Raw genomic sequence first — 21,712 nt, forward strand, 5'->3', positions numbered from 1 at the left:
AGTCTTAATTACAATTGTTTTAAAAAGTGTTTTCTTATTTTTATTCAGGATGTTATTGGAATAGATTCATGCTGGAGTTTCAACAGCGTAGTGCTTGACCCAGTCATTTAATACCGTGTCATTTTCACCGAGACGTATGGAATGGGTAAATTAATGTCATTTAATCCGTTGTTGAGAACCCATTGAGATTCTCCATTTATTTTTTGTGAAGGAGGCTGGTCGCACAGCGGCATTGTTGGTTTTTTTTACGTTTGGTTGCGGTTCATTGTTATATTTGGTCTACAGGCTACAATGCCGGCTACTTTTGCAGACTGTCTTTGGGGGCCTTTGACATTTACTTTGTAACAGATGCCACATTCTTTGTCATTCTCGAGAGAAATAGATGGTGGCTGAAATTGAACCATCAACTCCACGCCAACTGGCTCACTGACGAGCACGCTGGCCGCCAAGGCAGGCCACCTTATCACCCGTGAATAAACGTGTCGCCTCTTTTGGCAAACGATGAATGTACGGCACTCACAAATTGAATTGTATTTCCCTCGGCGGAGCGTCCTCTGTATATCAAAAAGGTCGAAATATCTCTGCGTGAGTCGCATGATAGTCTCCCCCTGCGAGTAGGCCTCAGACGCTGCCGGAATGGAGGCACGGGAGATTTGGTCAAGGTCTGGGGGATGGCATTCTCTGCCTTGCCCCCCTCCGCGTTTGTCGTGCACCGTTTGACGCCGCTATTCACAGCCGCTACGGCAATTATTGTCATTTCCACGGGCGCGCAATCGGCGCTTTTTGTTTGCTAATGAAACAAAATTATTGTGTCTGCCGCCACTCTCGTCCAGAGTGCCTTGAAGGTTCTGAATGGTTGGCACCACCTGTGCAAAAGGGGGCCCGACTTTATGAAGAGTATAACTGTGGCGGTTATAAAGTTCCCTCCTGTTTTCGATTTGGATATATACCGGGTGGGGAATAAAAAATATATATATTTTGTAATGCACACCTGTTGCGTGAACCGGAGCGCAATATTAGGTCGAGAACTCTTGAGGCGCGGAGACGGAGCTCAAGGAAAAGGAGACGAGCGGAATCAATTTACGCTCTTTTTTTCATACTTCAACTTTCCACCTTAAGTGAAAGTTTTGCACTCAGAATCGAGTTAAACGTCAAGCTATATATCATGTATAGATCGTGGTAGCACTGTCCAGCATTAATGCTGCGCATATTACCTTGTACAGAAAAACAGCAACTGAATTGTCAATTCATTACCCAGCGTACCACACATACCTGCAACTCGGGACATTGCTTGTACTTGGTGCAAGTTGAGCTTCAAGTTTCAAGCAGCTTGACCCATCCCCAGCATGTACGTACACCTGTACGCTGCGCCTGTACGCGCATAGCATACACAGCGAAGTCAAACTATTTTGAGGTTTGTGGTTCTCGTCACGTGACTTTATACATAGCTCGAGAGGTTCCCACTGGAGCCCGGTGGTACGCGGTGGCCCTCGCGATGGCACCTGCGAGCGACGGTGTAGCGCGACACAGATACAGCGGTACACGGTGGCCCTCACGATGGCACCTGCGAGCCACGGTGAACCGAGACACAGTTATGCAAGCGAATGCTAATGCACTGTGCACATTTAAAATTGGCGCAGTAATTGACATCATTAACAAGGTGGATTTTAGTGTTTTTTTTTTTTCAAATGTAGCATGTCCAACGTGTCATTGGGTTATTGGAATTAGATGGGATGGGAATTACTTTCATGATGATCCCGATATGCAGTTTGGTTGCTGCTGCTGCTATATATGAGATATATATATATATACCCTTTTATAAATAAATTAATGTTCAACCCTTGAAACCTGGATGCCACTGGTTACTTGTAATGTTGGGTGTTACAAATGCTAAGGTTCATTTGTGTGTTCCTGGGTAGCCCTTTGTACCCTTTGCGTTAATTGTAAATTACTCAGACTCGGGACATGTTAGAATGTTGGGCATGTGTGCCGTCTTATCTTGTATGCTTTGCAGTGTGTGTTAACTCTGGCCGTGTGTATCACTAGTCTCCAATCATGAACGCAATGATTTTATAATTTCACTCATTTCTGCTGGTCATTGGTAACATTACTTTTAATTGTTCCACTTGCGTCTTCCGCACAGTGCGTTGCTTGCAATTGTCTTTCTTCCTCACTCAAAGTTGCGACAGGTCCCCCGAAAAAACACGATTTAGTCGGCCGAGAGCTAAAAAAAAAATCCCAAGCGGTAAATAAAAAGAAACTCCAGATGAGACCGAAAGACTCGCAGGCATTTCCGGTGCGGAGCAGCGCAGAGGGGGCCCCGCATGGTGCCCTGGCCTCTGGAGCCATCCCGATGATTACGACAGCCCTCCCTGAGCGCAGAGGCCAAATCATCGCTGCACAGCGAGGAACCTCTCTGAAGCACCTGCTGGCTATCTGTGCGCTACGCCTCCGTCTGGGTCGTGTTGTTCCCTGGCTCAACGCCATGTTCCAATCGCAGACAATGTGTGTGCGCGTGCGCGGGAAATACGAGTAAAATCCAACGGGTGGGATTTAAATCACAAATCGTGCAGCATTGTCGCAACTGAGTGCGACTGATCTTGTCGGAGGCCGGAGGCTCATCAGAATTGCATTGGTTTGTAATATCGTATGGCGGTGGGGGGTGGACTGCATTGTGATGCCAAGTCGTAGATAGAGGCTTGGGGTGTGAGGGGGCCACGAGATGGCAGTACAGCAGCGGATTGTTTAATACATCTGTGTGATGCTTTTGCGTATTACCGTTTGTATTCGTGGGGTGTCTGCAACTGCTCCAATGTCCTACCACTTGGCACCCAATAGGGCAATTGGGCAAAGAGTATTGAGACTCGGTGAAATTCTTCTGGGCAAGGGGCATTATTATATAATTATTATGATAGCTTTGTTTATTAGTTGCCCTCACCTATAGCTGTACACCTAGCCCACTGTTACACGTACATTTATACATCCCCATACCATAGTGTCCCATTTCTATGACACTGGACACTACGGCTTGTAATTAAAGTGTACGTCCAGCTGTCGGTGCACGTCTCCACGATCGTGGCAGCGCCACGCTGTGCGTGCCGTGACCACCGTAACGGTACCCCGTATGGAAGGCTCCCCCGGTAACATGGCTGTCCAAGTCACTTGCGCCTCCACCGCCCCCAGGTGTCCACCATCCTCTGCTCTGATTCATTTTCTCCCTTCCCTCCCCGTGCATCTCATCCATTTCCCCAACCGCGGTGTCACCATTGTTTTGTCCTCCCTGGTCTCTCTGCCATGGTGGCGAGATGTTAACGAACTCGCCGAGTCTGCAGGAGCTCATGGGTTGGACGCTGACCCTGACGCCTACTGCTGCTGTGTATTTGGAGTTTGCGTGTCTCTCCCCCCGTGGTCGTGTAGGATTTGTCTCCGGGTCCACGTTTAGAAACATGCCTTCAGAGTATATGTCTGTAATAAATGTCCACGTGATGAGCCACTTCATTCAGCTATGATTTGTGACCAGGTCGCTTCTGAAAAATAGCTAGTGGGCCTTTCCTGGTAAGATATAACTATAACATGTGTGATGTCACCCGCATGCGGCAGCGTTACGCAATGTTCCTGCTGACGTCACGCATCCCCCCCCCCCTCCGCGTAGGCAGTGTATTAATCCAAGACAAGGATCCAAGTCCTGGGCGAAGCCGGGTAGTAAAGCTAGTAGGTTATATGTGGTCATCGTCCTACACAGCGGAGTGCAGTTTACCAATGTAAAGGGGTTCTGTACTCAGCTCCGGTCATGTGATGTTTCAGAATATGGTTCCCACGTGGTAAACGTCATCACATCCGAATTTTAACGGGCATTTCCATGTCGAGACTCGAACCTCAATATAATAATAACAAAAAAAGAATGTTGAACAATTCAAATGTAAACCAAAAATGTTATTCTGAATGTGGTATTTTGGCACAAATCTGGACCGTTCCTATGCACGCAAGGAAAATGCATTTATTGCACAATAGGTGCTTGCGTGTTTGTAAGCGTGTTAATTGCGGTACTCCTAAGGCGGGTGCCGTGGGGCGAGGAGATGTGATCTCCCTCGCCCGCTACGCAGGAGGTAGTGGGTTCAATCCCGACCCTGTTGTATATTTGGAGTTTCGTTCTCCCCATGGTTGCGTGGCATTTTCCTTCCACGTGCGTTTAGATTTTTTGGCTACTCTAAATTCCGACATGTGATGATAAGCCACTTTGATGAGGTATTATATGTCAGAATCAGAGTATTTATTTATTGTGCTACTATTGAGCCATTAATTTTATAATAACGATGCCAATCTAAAAGCCCCGCTACTCATCCAGGCTTGCGTAATCAGTGCAGCTGTTTACCCAGGCAAGCCTCTGGACAACCTTTGTTTCTCTAGATAGCTACCAGTCCATTCGCTACGAGACTGAGGGGGCTTTACCTCAAGTTATTCAGGGCATATCGTGCGTGGTATATTCCATTGTAGTTGCGTGCGCTTGTAAAACTTTGTTCGCAGTATCTCGGCTTCACCCCGGCGCTTCGTCGCAACTCTCTCGCAGATCTCGCATCGGAGGCTTCCGTTTGATCTAATGGACGTTACATAGTAGGTGGCAGATCGAGATAACTGCTAGTCATTCTCAGTCAGGGGATGCCCAGAGGTTGCGGGAAAACATCTCGGCAGTGGGAAGTACATATCTCAAATCTTGCTCCCAACTGATATCAGTTTGTATTTTTTGCTCAGAAACACTTAATGGCATTTGAAGGCAGCAGTGTCAGCAGACCGCTGCAAATGCCAATAATGATAAGGGAGTGTAGAGAACAATGACAGCATTGCTCACTGTGCTGCTGACCGGGACACTGCAAGTCATACCTATGAAAGCGAGCGTCTTACAGCAACCTATTAATCTCATTCAACAAGAAAAACGTATTTAATTTTTTTGGGCTAGAGAGAAAATGGGCAGAGTGCTGTCTCTGTCGTCAGAAAGTGAGGAACCGGTTGCCTTTTGCAGTGGAACGTCACGAAACGAATGTGCCGATTGGCTCGCGAGAACAAGCAAACGGCATGCCACCCAGGTCACCGGGTGGTGTGTCTCCTCCGTTTCTTATGTAGAAGGTGTGAGTGCAGCTCTGCAATTTACTTGCTCGCTCCACTGCTGGCTGACGGCCCCTCCACTAGTGGGAGCTCTGGAGAGTATTTGTTATACTCTTCCACACTCACCCGACGTATTGGAAGAGGTGGATTGTACCCACGCTATAACCCACGACTAACTGCGGTGAACCCATTCATATTGCTGGGCGGACAGAGGTGGGGTGGGGGATTTAAGAAACTTGGAACGTTGTTTGAACCGCTGAGCCAAGAGATGGAATCGAACCGGTGACCTCTGGATTGCACCTCCGATTAGCGTACCGTTGGCTACGCAAGGTGCGAAAGAAGTTCAACGTACATAGATTGCAAAGGCCACAGAGTGCTGACCGTTACCCCACGGTGGCGGCAGTCTTCGCTTCTCGGTTAAACAAGGTAAACATTTCTCGTTTATTGTTCTAGACATATTCTTTGGATCTTTCGGTAAAGTCACGTAGATAGGTTCAAAGGAAAGAACCAAAATGACAAAAAAAAGCTACGACGTTTCGATCGCTACACAAGCGGTCGTCATCGAAAAAAGGGGGTTGCGATCGAAACATCGTAGTTTTTTTGTCATTTTGTTCTTTCCTTTGAACCTATCTACGTGACTTTACCGAAAGACCCAAAGAATATGAATTCCTGCAGTCACGAAAGCTTTTAAGTCAAGATTTGTTCTCGACATTTCTATATCTGCTGCAAATCAGTCATAACCGTTTTTTGGCATTTTTTTTCATGTTGTTACCGGAAATACGAAAAAACACGACTTTAACAGCACTATTGTAAATGTCTGACCCGTCATTGGCTAGCGAAGCAGTACAGGGCCTCTGTGGGATCAACTCAGCCTCATATGAGTATCTATTTGGGCATATATTCGCATTGGACGTGTTAATACAAATATTTTAGCTTTGAAAACAAATGTTATTGACAGATTTTCTTCACCAAGGCAATTGTTATATATGTGCATCATTTAAATAGGCCCACTTTAAGATGGGATTTGCAATAGGGTGGCTGCAAGGTTCATTGTAAGTTCACCATTATGAACGCGCACAGAACGCTTTGTCTGGGTGAGTTTGCAGCCCAATTCTGAAACCACACGCACACTTAGGGTCCAACACAGCTTTCCTCATAGCACACAACATTAACGATACTAGTCTATAATAATAATAAAAATACATGTGGCCACCACATTTTATATATATTTTAAATTCTATGCAAGACAAAGCATAATTTAAAATGCAAAAGACACTGCATTTTCTTGTAAAGATGGTAATATATTTTAGGATGATGATGGATTGAGTCTTGCAAGATTTTATGATGTTTGTCATCGTTTCACGAATACTACACGAATGTGTTTGTTTGTTCGCAAATTATCAATCTCATATATGTCATATAATAAGAATGATTAGCATGAGTTATTTCTAGCCCCTTGTGAATCCCCTGCTGGACCAAGGACCCACCATCCTGTGTTGGTCGTGGTGATTTTTTTTTAGCATACTTCACCACGCCGGTCTGTATGGGTGCATCAGGGTGGGGTCCCCGACCAGACGGATTCCAATATACTGAAGTGTTAGTTATGGCCCGGAATCGAACACATTCATAGCACAGTGCACAGACCGCTGTCCGCTTGCTGTCCCCCAATGTACTTCATAGTGCGCGTGAATCCAAATCCAGAAGTACATTTGTTTAATTCCTTCACGTGTATTTATTTCCTATGCATTAAAAATGTCCAAAACTAGGCTCTCAGACTTCCACTTTTGGCGTGGGTCTTGCATTACCTGGACTCTATACATTGACTTGTGTGTTTTATAACAAATCAAAGCCACCTTAGGTTACATTTGTAAACTAGCATCTCCAGGTTCAGGTGAGCAACATTGAACAGATAACAAAAGTGTTTTTAGGATCTCATTCCGTCTCGGACAATACGCCTGCACGGAGATGGTTATGCTTATGAGATGAAGGCAAAAATCGCGAATTTGAGTAGGGTATAGAAGGCCCTCTGTATAGCAAGCCGCTGTGTAACATGGGCTCTGGAGAGATGTGTCATTACTTTAGATTGCCCCGTGTCCAAAGAGCCTTCTTCCACTTGAATAAAACATCAAAGGTTACAATAATGCAATCTACATGCAGATGGGGTAGGCATTTTAAAGCATTATATATTTATATATTTGAGCAAATGGCATGAAAAATGCCGTGGTTCCATTATTGCCTTCAAAATGTGGGTTTCTTCAAAATGGATTTCGGCAATTTTTGAATGTGCATTAACACGTTTCATTAATTTATTTCAAATAAAGTAGGATTTTCTTCTGGTCTGCTGACAGGGATTAGAAATTAAATCTGTTTGGCTTTCAGACAGATCAGTTTTGGAAAAGATCTTAACACAACTTATTTTGCACAGGGCACAGCTTAGCAAGTCTCCAGCAATTAGTAAGATGCTCTACGGAACTGGGTACATGCAAGCGCCAGCCTTTCTCTTTTCCATGAGCGATGAAACATATTAAAGCAGATATAGATTATTGGATGCAAGATTTAACACTTATTGTAATGGATTTGTATTGGTCTCCGTTCACATTGTCTATGTACGAATCGCAAGCTGTCAAGATCACGCAGCTTAAGGTAACGTACGATTTGCCTCGAACACCGAGGCTGTCGTATGAGCAGAAATACAAAGAGCAGATCCCCGGTGTGTTCGCGATTCTGCACGTGAACTATGGACTGCGAGGTGCGTCCACGGGTTGGCGTGGAGACTCATTTGGAACCCCGCGCGCGTGCAACTCCCGTTTAGCTCGCCCCCCTCGGCCGTGGCCGGACGCGTGCGCACGCTCTGACGAGGCACAAAGCCGTCACCTGTCCGTCATGCGAATGTAAACAAGGCCCTGGACATGTCGTTGATTAGAAAGCCCGCTTTCCCCATCTCATTAATAAGAGGCAGAGCGCGGCGTACTGTACCGCTCTGATTTTCAAGTGTGTGGTGAATCTTTCAATGCGGCTGGAATCTAAATGCCTTCATCGTAACGCCGTTCAAGTTCGTATCGCCATTTCAATGTAGGTGCAGGGGGCCTTTGCATAAATGAGCAAAATCATGGCAGTAATTTCTGACATGAAAGGGTTTGTTTGGCCCATGACAATGCCCCATTGCATCACGGACACCGTTGATTAAACGATACAGGTGTTGCCGATGTGTTGTGGAGCATTTAATTTTGCTTAGTTGTAAATTTAAATGGGAATACCAGCCTAGTAGGGGCTCACTGCTGTAGTTGTAATAGTTATAAATGAATTTTTACAAAAATGCTGATTTAGTCTGTTAATCTGTGTGTGTGGTTTTTCTTTTGTAAAATCGCAAAGCTTAGCAACATAATGATGTATAATCCATATCAAAAACAAGTTGGCATTCAGAGACGGTGGTGATTTATTGAAAACTAATTTTTGGATCCGAGTAATAATAAAATAAATCTAAATGGCATTTCATAACACTAAAAACTAATGATGGCCTCACTTGAAAGCGCTGCCATCATGACACAATGCTCGTACTGATGCATAAAGCTTACTCTTTGTAAAGCCTGTAAAAAGTCCTGTATCCACGTGTGACCGGTGCATTGATAAAGTACTGTGTGTGCGTACGTGTACAGCCCTTTGTCGATCCACTGTTGGAAGACAGCCTCCCCACACCGTGGGGATTGTTTCGCCATACCTCACCACGCTGGCAGAAACATATTCATATAAACGAGAGAAAAAACACCTAATAATAGTCCAATGAGGCTTCTCCCTGAAGTCACTCTGTGCTGACCACTGTAATTTCGCGTTGTATGTAATTTGTATTGCGTAGATCGTCTGTTCTGGCAGCGAAGGAAGCCACGTGTCCTGCTCAACAGGACAAACTGCTGATGAGCCTGTATTTTTTTTCCATCGTCAGCTTTTAATAGAATAACATAATCGAAACTCCGCAGCAAGATAAAATGTTCCCCGCCTCAAAGGGCATCTGAATTTTAATTCTACCCCTGCGACACGTTCCGGTGGACAAGTCGCCAACTTCACGACCCCGGTTACCTCTCTCCAACTTGAGGGAGATCCTTTTCCCCACTTGCATAGAACGAGTGAGGCTGGTGGACCGCACCCGGTTGGTGCTCAACGCAGCTGTACCATAACAGGCTTGGCAGCAGGACATTCTCAAAAAAGCACAATCCGCACTGGGTAGGGTTTCCCAAGCTGGGGCTGAGAGGTTGCTGCTACGTGTGAAGTCACAGCAACAAAACAGGATATTTCACATGGTGGATTGTGTGGGTGGGGAGTGTTGAGTGACGGTTGCGTTAACATCAAGAGATTATTTGAGATGAGAAATTGAAAAGTAATGAAAGAAAAAAGCTCTTGCTTGGAAATTGGACATTTTAATACACGTGAATTTTTTAAAATTAAAATCAAGAATCAGGTACACACATATCATGTCTAAATGTGTACCACAAAGGCTAACATTAATACCGGCTTAAATTAGCGTCAGTTAGGACTTATTGCCATGGATTTCCATGAACCAGTGGTGAAAAGTCCACAATACCAAGGTGGATACAGTCTCTTCATGGGCATTCAACTATTGGCATCCAACCAGACGGTACTCACTCTACAGACACTCGGTGGGCGGGCGGGGAGGGGGGAGCGATGAGCCGCCGAGTCAGCCGTGATCAGGATTGGAACTCTAATGACCGGGAGCCTCTGCCACTCTTCTTACGCTCACGTTTCCTTTTGCTGTGGTAGCATGTTCCCAACCCTGACATCGTGACTCATAATCATGGCTCGGGTCATCAGAAGCCATCGACCTCGGTAGGATCGTGGAAGTGAGCAACACTGGGTGATTGCCTCGTCATCTTTAGTCAACAAAGGTTGGCCATGCTGTGGAGATACTGGTCCCTGTCATGTCAATGTGGATCTTCCACTCATTCAAGACCACTGATGTAAGCGCTGCCCAGTGATCAAAAGAGCACGGGGATATGTCGATGACGTATGTGATGTCTGTCGACGACCCTGCTCATTGCAGAGCTTGAGTCCTACGTAGATGGTTGTGGGTCGATTCATCCCATAATCGCTCTGAGGTCAATAAAATAAATACAATTTATGTCTGATGGATAGACTCGCCCCTCCCCCCGTTATTGGAATGTGGAATTTCCTCGACGAGCTCAAAGTCGCCTGTAGAAATTCGCACCAGCCAATGCTCGTTTGAGCATGTAGGAACTTTGACCTGACTTTTTATTTTTAAATAAATCCTGCATTTACCGACAGTAAAAAAAAAATTGTACGACAGCTTACAAGATGCCATCAATGGATACCGGGGCGGGGGACTCCCGACGCCAACGCAGGCGGTCGGTCGTTTGGCCTCAGCCACACACGCCGGTCAACCAGCGGGCAGCGGGATGCGACGCTCACGCAGCAGCAGCAGCAGCTGGGCCATCGCAGCAGCAGCCGCGCGGGCGTCCTTGCGTTTGCGCGCGCGCTGGAGTCGTGCATTCCGCGCGCGGTGCACGGCCGCGCGTGGGGTCCAGCGCCGGAGAAGTTTCGCCTGTCTCTTCGCATAGAAGCGGCCCTCGTCAGATGTTAATCAGCAGGTTGGAATTACAATGTGTCGGAGGGCTGGTGCGAATGTATAATTGATGATTAAGCTAGGGCATGCGGTGTCTGGTGCCGCGGGGCGTGCATCGCCGCGGGCGGCGGAGAGGGAATAGCATCGATCGGAGGCCGCGGAGCCTCGTCCTGAGCTGTGTAATGAGCCTAGTGTATGTTCAGCCAGCAATTAAATGCTTTTCTGTCTGACTCATCTTTTAAGACTTGCCCATTGGTTCTGTCTTACTTTCATCTTGTGTTTTTCATGAGCGTGTGGGGGGTGTCTTGGTCCTTGATTTGCATGTAATTAGAGCGGTGGTAGTAAATATGAAATCACGAGCGGATAGTTTTTGCTCTGTAATTCGCTATAATTGCTCAGATTTTTTTTATTTGAAGTTTGGTACGTTTTGAAACAGAAATGCGTTGTTGTTTGATGTCAAAGAACTTTAAATCAGATACATTGACTGAATAATATTAATTGTGTTTACTCTGACAAACATTGCGCCGCCGCCCCCCCCCCATGGGTTAATCAGCCAAGTAAACTAGCTGACTTGAAGTGGACTTTGTTTTATATGTCTTTAATCTGATTTGAAAGTAACCTCAACAGCTGTCTTGCTCATTAATTTATTAATCCAATAACCAATTGCATGGCGCGGGCTCCTCTCGGTCGTCGGGGCGGCAGTACGTGCGTTTAACCATCACCTGTCCGTAAACGCTGTCCGCGCGCTGAGATTCGCTCTTGCGCCGAAAGCTCCGGTGCGTACTCTTAATGTAGAAAGAATAAAATCAATTCCGTAGATTTGGTTTGAAGCTATAAACACGACCATCCCCAGGGTGCTCCTGTGGGTAAAAAAGCAACCAATTGTCTAATTATTTGGGTTTTTTTTGTATTTGAAACTCTGCACTATCAGTGCAACAGTGTACCGCCATGCAATTAGAGTAATTTGTTTAGTAACAATACCAAGTGATTTGAAATGATGCTAGGCAAGGAAACGCAATTTAGCAATCGTTTTATACACGAGGATGACTCCAATTCCTCGGCTTAATTTTAATTCCTTTGATTCCCCCCCACCCCCTCTATAAAAAGAGAACTGCAACTCAGCATCTCTGAAATGCATCTCGTGCAGAAGCAGCCTCCATTTAGGCTGCATAAAAAAAGACATGAATTAGGTAAGAAAATAAATACATTATTAAATGCATGTTCAGGGCTCTTTAAAAAAAACACAGACAACACTGTTTGGATGCAGGTATTGGTGGGCTTGCAGACGTGCTGACTCAAGGCAAAACCACAGTGGCTGATCGTTTTGGAAAAGCAGATAATTTTCACTGCCTGAGGAGCAAACTGCTCACTCCACAGACGTGTGGGTAATTAATGGCGGTGGCTGTGTAACTGCTGCGGCGCTGTAATGGCATTGTAGGGATTAATTTACTCAACATAAAACTGCAAACTCTGCACCGCTCCCACTTGCACTTTGAAAGCCTCCGTTGAAGCACTGTCAAGGACAGTACAATGTGGTGTTATTAATAAAAAGGCTGTTTTAGTTTATATAATTGGGTTTCCCTCCCCCACGTTTCTCTTTTGAGTCTTTTATTATAAATCGTGTAGTATTTCTTTAAGCAGCACGAGGGTGGGGGGGGGGTTACATCCACGCATCAATTCGCGTGTTTTAATTTGCTACACGCTGCACAATTATAACGTTTGTGAGAAAATAATTGAGTAGCCTTCCTCGACGATACCGATATTCCGATGATGTCATAGTGACAAGGATTTGGGATCGCTTGTGTGTGCGTGTGTGTTTAACTATGCACATGCCTTCCAGAGCATTCCCACACTAACTACCAGAAAATGGTGGTGACTGTGCACCCAAGTTAATTTGACAGTGTGCGAGCGTTTTTGAAATTGCAGTTGAATGTTTGACGGCGGCATGCATACCCTCGTCCCGCAGTTATGAGGGTGCGTGCTTTGTAGGGCAAAACAAGATAACCTTGTACATATTTGTGTCCTCGTGTAAAATAGTGGGGCCTTTTTGTGGCTGCTGCCATAGGCAAAACGGTTCAATGGTGTTTGTGTGCGGAGAAGACGTTCAAGTAAAAAAAACCTTAGTTTGCATGGGGTGATTTAAACATCACGATCAAATCACCATGTATCAAGCATCGCTTTGTATCAAGGCGTGCCGGATGTTTATTTTAATATTTTCAGACTGCCTTAAAATGGTAATAGGAGCAGATACAAAATAGTGCCATAAATTACCACGAATCACAGAACCACTGCACCCCACACAGGCTATCCCGAGCACAACGCTTCCATGTGATGGAACTTAATGAAACTAGAACACGATGAAAAAATAAACAATCATTAAATAAAGATGTTAACAAAAACACACAAAGACGGTCACTGCATCGTGCGCTTTCAGATGGGCCTCTGCGGCCGTCCGGAACGCTCTTCCGATATTCGGAAGCCACTGGAGCTTTGCACTTTTAAATCATGAGATTGAAAACTCACTTCTTTAGAACTATTTTTTGTGTTTAGTTTGTTGTTCTTTCCCCGCACCTCCGATTAGAGTGCTTGGCTATGTACGGTGTGAAAGAAGTTCAACATATAAATATACATAGACCCATAGACTCATCACGTAGAGGCCCATAGACTCATTGCACAGAGACCCAAAGGCTGGCATAGATTTGAGATTGAAAACTAATTTCTTAAGAAGTGATTTTTGCATTTGGTTTGTTGTCCTTCCTCCCCCCGCACCTCCTATGATCGCGATTGCCTACGTACGGTGTGAAAGAAGCTCAACGTGCGTACAGTACACAACGTTGCAGCGTGTCGCGTGCTTCGTGTCTGCCCCCGCCTCAGGTGCTGGGGATGGAACCAAAGATGCGAGCGGCAGAGTTGCAGCGGGGAAACGGGTGCCAGCCGACGGGGAGGAGGACAAAAGCGTTGCACCAAAACGAGCCAAAGCTACGGAAGACAGCAGCGGCGGCGGCAAGCCTGACCAGCAGCAGCAACAGCAGCAGGTGCGGTGGCAGCGGTCGCTGTTGCCACCCCACGCGCGCACACACACACCTGATGATGCTGCCTTTTTATCGCTGCCAAATGTGGCGTCGTTTTCATTGGGAAAGGTTTCCGCAGTCTGGCTGTGGAAGCGTTAGGTTGGTGTGCATTTCTAATCGCCAGCGGTGGGTTTTTTTTGTCCCGCGTGTTTCTATGCGGTGCTAATGAGCGCCGTTTATTCCTTCCCTCGTGAAGCGCAGCGGTAATTATAAATACATTTAGCGGTGTGCGTACGCGCGGGTTGTTGTTGTTGTTTGTTACGGGCGAGCCGGGGAAACGGACGTTGTTTCACGAGGCTTCGGAACGGTGTGGACGAACGTGGCCGGCTCCGAAAGGTCGGCAAGGCCGCTGAGGAGCAAACGCTGCCCAATGCAGCCAGCACAATTGAAGCAATCCAGCTGTCAGTTACACTCGCACCTGTGGCGGCCGCGATTTCGGTTCTGGATTTGGTCACTCATGGTCGCTCCCGTTATATGTCCACCATACGACAGTGACCCCCGAATGTGGAGGTTTGCTGCTCACAGAGAAACGCAAGCCACGCGTGCTCGTCATGATGGCCACGGCCATCATGACGAGGTACTCATTAGTGTCCGTGTGGGAATGTTCAGAGGAAGTTTTGCTGCAGAAATTACCTGGCATCTGCGTTCACATTCGAGCTGTGTATTCTTTCTTGGTGATACAACCTCATTGTGTCTGCAGAAGTAAATAATTGGCCTGCAAGAGTCTCCTCTCTGTATCGTGGCTTAACGCGGTATTCACGGCGCTAACCTTGTTAAAACCCCTATCGCGAGTTACACATCCGCCAGCTGTTGAATAGAAGGACAACCGTGCTTAATTTATAACGTCGTTTTTTTTGTAGCCAATATAATGATCCGTATTTGTTTTGGGTTAGGCCATGTAGGTAGTTGTGATGTCAACATCCTTGCCACAGCTGCCACGAATGGCCGAACCCAAAGGTAAAATATGAATCACGACAAAAGCAGCATTTGATTCCAGCTCCCTTGTCGGAGTCTTGGCACGAGTCTGCAAGGACACACGAGGATTAACAATTGGCAGAGTGGCATCTGGGGGTCGGCAGGAAGACTTAAGAACATCCCTATCACTCGGGCCATGCGTGACATCAGGAGACTTATCAGCTTAATAGACACTCTGCGCAATGACAATTGGCAAGAACACTTTTGCTGTTCTTCAAGGTGGACAGAAGAGAAGGCGAATCTCTGGATTTGTGGATTATCAACATTAGGAACAATGGCAGATTTTTCCAGTCAAATACACGAAAGATATAATCTCTCAACTCGAAGTGCAATACACAAATGAAAACGACCTCGGTGTTTCTGAAAGCAGCAGCAATGCTCTTAAAATACAGCAATGCCATTAAAAAAAAACTTTCCACGGAAATGGAATTTAGCTCATGCTGTGTGTCCACAGGTTCGCGCCTCATTTCAGCTTCAGTTTCTCACTTTTTAGCAATGAAACCATTTGTGTTAGTGTGTATATGTGTATGGGGGAATGTGTGTATAGATGACTATATCTGAACCAGTCCTGGGCCTCCCCTAGCTCGACTCGGCCTCAAATGAGCACGTGGTGCATTGTGTCAACATCGCCACTGGGGAGACAAAGGCGGCCAGGCGTGTTGCTGGCCACCCACCCCCTCGTGTGCCCTGCCGGCCAACAGCACTTGCTCCAAAAGCCTGTGAAGGCTACATGTTGGTGGGGGGGGGGGTCTTTGTATGGGGGAGCAGTTGTTTATTGACAAGTACCCTGAGTTTGATTCGTCACCAAACCACTGGCGATTTATACTTGGACCTGATCTGGGTCTCCTTGTGTAAAAAAAAAACCCATTTTAGCCTCATAGACCTTTGGAGCAAGTGTTGTTGTTGTTATTGAGCAACTCTCAAAGTCACCATGGATTCCGAATGGTGGTGGGCCCCAGTGCTGTGCCCGAACGCCGTTGTGTGACCGTTGCCGATTTTCATGTTTGTGCTTAATGTGCACGTTTAAGAATTCGGTAACTATACTGTTTACTAGTTTTATATCAACAGGTAAAGCCCCCTGAGCTATGTGGCTATTTTTCAGAAACGACCTGGCTCACACAAATGATAGCTCAACGAAGTCGCTTATCACGTGGAAATGTATAGCAGACAAATACTCTGAACGCGCGATGTTGATTCTCAATGTGGAGGGAAAAACCGGAGGACCCGGAGAAAAATCCACGCAACCACGAGGAGAGAGAGAGAGAGACACACGCAAACTACAAATATACAGCAGGAGTCAGGGTCAGTGATCGAAACCACAACCCCCTGCATACCAGGCGAGGTAGTCAACATCTCGCCACCGTGGCGCCCTCGCCACAAGAAGGCAAAAAGTGAGCTCGTATTGGAGGGAGCTGTACAATATCCACTGTGCAACATACAGTTGTTACAATCAAGTGAATGGATTAACGAATTTGACCGTGAGGGCTCATAAATGAAACAGGAAAGGCATGTCCTTATTTTAATTTGCTAGATGTCCAAATGATACAGTGCCAACAGATTTTGCTTTTGCATTGCTAGTGTGTAACAACACCAAGCCTGAACGTGAAAGCAAGACGCATCTCTCTCTAGACGGCCTTGTGTAGAGCCAGATTGTTTCCAGAAAAGTCTATCTTTAGAGGTTCGATTTTTGTGTGGCTGAATTAGTCATTTGTGGTAGATTTGAAATAAAAAAAATCGTAGAAGTATGTATGTATGTACGTTGAACTTCTTTCGCACAGGACTTAGTCAACCGTGCTAATCAGAGTACGTGTGGTCTAGGACTGTGACACACCCATACAGCGTATATAATCAAGGGTTGTGATTGAGTGATGTTACTCATGTGATAGATGATTTTTGGCACAATAATAACACAGATCAAAAGGTGCTGATTCTGGTAAGACCTTGACTTTTCAGGTTTGGCCTCATTGAAGAGGTTATAATATGACCTCAATCATACGAAGCAATTCAAGGCTGCTAGGAGGATTAGACTTTGATGAGGCTGTGGCTGACATGGCATATATTTCTGCCGTTATGCCTCAAAACTATAGTTTTGCCACACTGTATGTCTATGCTGCATTATTTGCATCTCGTTAGGGTGTAAAACGATCACACATTTTTGGGGGATTCCGTGGTGGTTGCCGTTTAGATATATTTCTCCTGTCATAGGAATGTGGAATTCCCAGGGCGACCAAACAGAGACAAATGCTAATTAAACGAAGGCAATACTTGTGCTTTCTCTCTCTATATATATAATTTTCTACCCCGTGTCAATCCACTGTTAGATGGAGCCCAATCCTTGCCATGTCGGCCATTGCAGGTATATGACCGTACTTCACCAGGTCATTGCGACGCGCTAAACCACTGCGCCACCACTCCGCCCCCGCGTGCATGTCTATGCTGCACATACGCAACCAGTGACATTTGCTGATAACCGTTTCTCCCGCGGGTGAACGTGTTTGTACCTTGGCTCATTGACTGCGACCGCATCAAGACATACAAATGTCGAGAGTGGCCGAGGCAAAAACATCCGGTCTTTGTGCTTGCGCAGAAACGATCGCCGTGGTACATGGAGGTATGAATGAAAAGCAACGTTTTTTTATGCTGTTGTGAAACCGTCTAACGTTTCAACGGTACGTAATCTGAATAGTATTTTACTTATTTATATAAAACTACAAAAAAATACCCATTTCACCCAGCGTGGAAATATTTTTTATACATGTATACAATGTGGAAGAGTAGGCAAAATACCCTCGAGAGCAAGCTACCTCCAAATCTGAGGGCTGCGTCTCTACCTCTACCTTATATAGATACACACCAGCGAACAATCTTAAAGAGGTGCCTGGGGCAAGTCACTTTTTCTGTCCCACAATTTCACAGCATTTGTGTCACTAAACCACCACGAAATCCATCACAATCGTGACAGGGAGTCAAAATAAAATGCGGCTGCAATTGAAATATCTAAAAATACCTCCAGTCATTTTTTTTCGTGCGTGGATTTGTTTTGTGCTCCGCTGCGATGCAGCGAGCGCCGCTAAACGTATTTCCTGCGTTTATTTTCTATTTAATTATTTACCTATCTGTTCCCCCCCCTCCTGCCCCCCCCCCCCACTCCCTCCATGCGGTGAACCTTGCCGCGCGTTTGGCGCAGGTGTTCCAGTGTCCGTACTGCACGTACCAGAGCGGCGACGCGGCGCGCATCCGCGTGCACGTGGTGTCTCAGCACTCGGTGCAGCCCGCGCTCCGCTGCCCGCTCTGCCAGGACCTGCTCGGGAGCAAAGTTCATCTGCAGCTGCACCTCACCCATCTGCACAATGTCGCCCCGGACTGCGTCGACAAGATCATTGCATCGGTGATGTTTTTTTTTTACCTGTGTTTGCTCTTTTTGCTTTTCTAAAATTACTCCGGGTTATCCTCTGGCGCAGTTGGTCCTCCCCGCCCGCCCGCCCGCCCACCCACCTGCCCCCCCACCCACCTGCCCCCCCATTTGTTTTCAAGGTTCGTACTGCGGGGTTATTTTTTTTGTCGCAAATGCCTCTGCTGTTTCACAATGATGACACCTGCCGATGCATGGCTTGTGCTAGGGTGGCTTTTTTAAAACGTCGCAGGGTTGGGATAATTACACATGATGAGAAGGTGCAGCGTCAACACCGATACGCACACACCACTATCCACATTGGTTTAGGTCAAAGATGCAGACGTTCCAATAAAAAAAAAATCATAAACATTACCTATTGTTCCCCAGGAAAGGTAATAATAATCTATACACGAAAGCCGATAGAATAGAACTTACTTCGGATGTTTGACCAATTCCTTTAAGAGCATGGCTTGCCTGTGAGGCAACCCATGCATGCAATAAGATGATGCTGAAACGCCGTGAACACGTGAACATGGCCACTCTGAACCGCAGCGCTGCCCAGGCCTCTCGATCCCCCAGTCGGCTCGCATCGTTTGCCGAATCTTCGTGAGACTCACCGACCGAGCCGACCGCCTTTATTTCTGGTCGACGGGCGCGGCATTCCCACCACGTCAGGGTGTTGTCAGCGTGGCGGGGGGGGTGGTGAGCGGAGTGTGGTGGGGTGCTAAGGGAGGGGAACGAGACCCGGTAGACTGGCCGCGTCTCTCCGTGGCGACGAGCGATGGCTGCCGTTGACGCGCCGAACGCCCCAACGCCCTCGTGGCTGCAGGCAGGTGCTGCCACTGCCTCCCGTCCCACTCCGCACCATGGCAACAGGCGCCATTTCAGAACCGAGGGCCGAGGCTCATCACGCTGCCGGCCAAGGACATTTATTAAAAAGCTATTATGCACCATATGTGGCTCTTTTTAACCGCATCAGCGATGGGGAGCGCACCGGCGGCCAGGCCGGCGAGCCGTTTTACGATTCCCTTCTCATCAAGGTGCCTTTAAGTTGCTTAATCTGTACACAAGTTATCGCCCTCGTGATGCCATTACCTTTGTGTAAATTCAGCAAATTGTCAAAATTTATATATGACTGATTCATTTTACGATGTTATTTTTCCTGTGAGGATTACCGCTGTACAGCTAAGAGGTTTATCATAAATACATTCTTTTTTTTTTGGTCTGCCCACCCGGTTACTCACCCCCATCTTTTTGGAGGATAATTTTGTAAATGAGGTTTCGTTGGATTCTAAAACAAACCCAAGAAGCAACTCTCATATCCGAATGAGACCCTCTGGATGCCGCTAAAATGATTTGAAGTATTTTAGCTGTTACCTGCTAAATCACTGAATGTGAAGTTAATTACTGTGCATTTAGTGCTTTATGCATGCAGATCATGTAAAGAAACGACAAAAAACGAACTTGGATGTTGTAGCACTGTATTTTGTTCGACTTGATTCCAGGTTCTTTATTATACACCAGTATAGTGGCATATATGTTCGTGTAAAAATACAAAGAACCCCCGTATAGCCTTAATAGACTGTTGGGACAAGTGCTGTTAGCGAGCACCTGTGAAAGCCGGCATGGGACACGAGGGGGTGGGCGGTCAGCACCACGCGTGGCCGCCTTTGTCTCCCCAGTGGCGATGTTCGCACCTCGCACCAGACTCATTTGAGGCTGAGTCGACCTAGGGGAGGCCCAGGATCGATTCGTATGTACGTTGAACTTCTTTCGCACCGTACGTAGCCAACCGTGCTAATCGGAGGTGCGGGGGGAATGACAGCAAACTAAACATCAAAAAACTGTTTTAAAGAACCGGTCCTCAGGAGAAGCTCAGGACCGGTTCAGATAATCGTCACCGGTGTTGGGAGCCATGAGCGGGAATCAAACTCAGGTCTCCAGGTTAAAAACACAGCGCGCTAAGCGCTACACGACAGCTCTCCGTGCGTATATATACAGTACACACACGTATATATGTATATATACACGTATATATACAGTACACACACGTGTATATATATACACACGTGTACATATATACGTGTGTGTATATGTTTATTTACACACACGCACTGTGCTAGGGAGCGGTGGCATTATGTTTCTAATGCTGCATTTCAGTTCCCATGACTTAAGTTCAGCCCCTGGACGTTCTCATCACGAAAGCCGATTTGACATCCAGACCCGGCCTGTGCCTCACTCCAGGGTGTGGTGTACACAGCAACAGGGGAGAGATAAAAGCAAAACTTAACGAAACATTTTTCTTTTACCAGGTAAGGCCCACTGAGTTATTAGCTGTTTTTCAGAAGTAACCTGGCAAGCACAAATGCTAGCTCAACGAAGTCGATTCGCACGTGGTGAGTTAGAGCCAAATACTCTTAAACGCGTGTTTCCAAATGTGGAGGGAAAATCCGGAGGACCCGCAGAAAAATCCACGCGACCAAATATATAGCAGGCGTCAAGATCGGGATCGAACCCACGACCTCCTGTATACCCGGCGAGGTAGTTAACATCTCGACACCGTGGTGCTGCCGAGCTCCCGTGTGTGGCACACAACCGTGAATCGGTGCCTGCTAATCGCACGGTCCCCAACAGTGTATGAGGATACCAGAGGGCCCCTGTGAAGTTACAGCGAGTTAAACTGCTGCCATCAAAGCAGTGGTGTGCACGTTGCTTACATTATTTTTTTTAAACAACACTTGTTTTGGGTGGAACAAAGGTTCATTGTTTTATTGGGATGGTTTCCTATTGAATATATCTCAGTGCGGTACATAGTCATATCTTATGTACATATATATGTGGCGTGTATGTGTGTTTATTCTTATTTACATATATAGTACTTGTGTATATATGGTGTGCGTTATATATATATAGCAATTCACGTTGTGTTTATTGAGTTCTGTTTTCCATTTTAGACGTATTAATATTAACTATTAGCCAATATTTCTATTTTCATTTTGGTGACATCCAAGGTCACAGCAGTATACCATAATAGTAGCAGAAGGGATTATTAAGAAGCGAGTATGATGGAGGTTTGGTCCTGTATATTGCATTGCCCTAATTCCAGTACAGATGTGAATGTGCTCTTTAATCCTGGATTATGCGTAGATTTGTTAAGTCTGCACTCATAAACCCTCTTTCTCCTTAGTATATTAAAAATGAATATTAATGATTAGAGTAAGCAAATAATTTAATAAACATTCCCCATTTCTATTAAGTGCTCCCCTTTATAAGAACACCATTACAAACAAAGGGTCTTCAATTTTTAATATCCGAAACTCGATAAATTAAAATTCTCCCCTAAAATAATAAGTCCGCAGAATTTATTCCGCCGACCATGTGGATATCTTCACGTGTTTTTACACTGAAGGACATCTCAACGATGTCATCACTGAAGACTCTTCTACGTTTGCCGTTTCGTGAGCATTCGTCCAGACGTTTGTTCTTGAAGATATTTTACAGAGGCGGTCTATCTGTTGGCAGCAGCGATAAACATCTGGGTATAACGGTGGACAATGTTGGCTTCCTGGGAGTTGCTGA

At 46.1% G+C, this 21,712-nt stretch overlaps 1 protein-coding gene across 7 annotated transcripts in view; it reads left to right on the forward strand.

Annotated features, from left to right (window-relative positions):
* The window catches only part of LOC116944082 (zinc finger homeobox protein 3-like), a 462,441-nt gene that overhangs the window by 425,760 nt on the left and 14,969 nt on the right, over positions 1-21,712 (forward strand). For all 7 annotated transcript variants that reach the window (XM_076068327.1, XM_032957495.2, XM_032957494.2 and 4 more), the window contains 2 exons: positions 13,568-13,728; positions 17,927-18,127. In XM_076068327.1, the coding sequence (XP_075924442.1) occupies positions 13,568-13,728; positions 17,927-18,127 (362 nt within the window). The remainder of the gene's footprint in view (positions 1-13,567; positions 13,729-17,926; positions 18,128-21,712) is intronic.

This window comes from Petromyzon marinus, chromosome 20 (assembly GCF_048934315.1).
Source record: "Petromyzon marinus isolate PM22_M1 ecotype Great Lakes invasive population chromosome 20, UKy_Petmar_22M1.pri1.0, whole genome shotgun sequence".
NCBI lineage: Eukaryota > Metazoa > Chordata > Hyperoartia > Petromyzontiformes > Petromyzontidae > Petromyzon > Petromyzon marinus.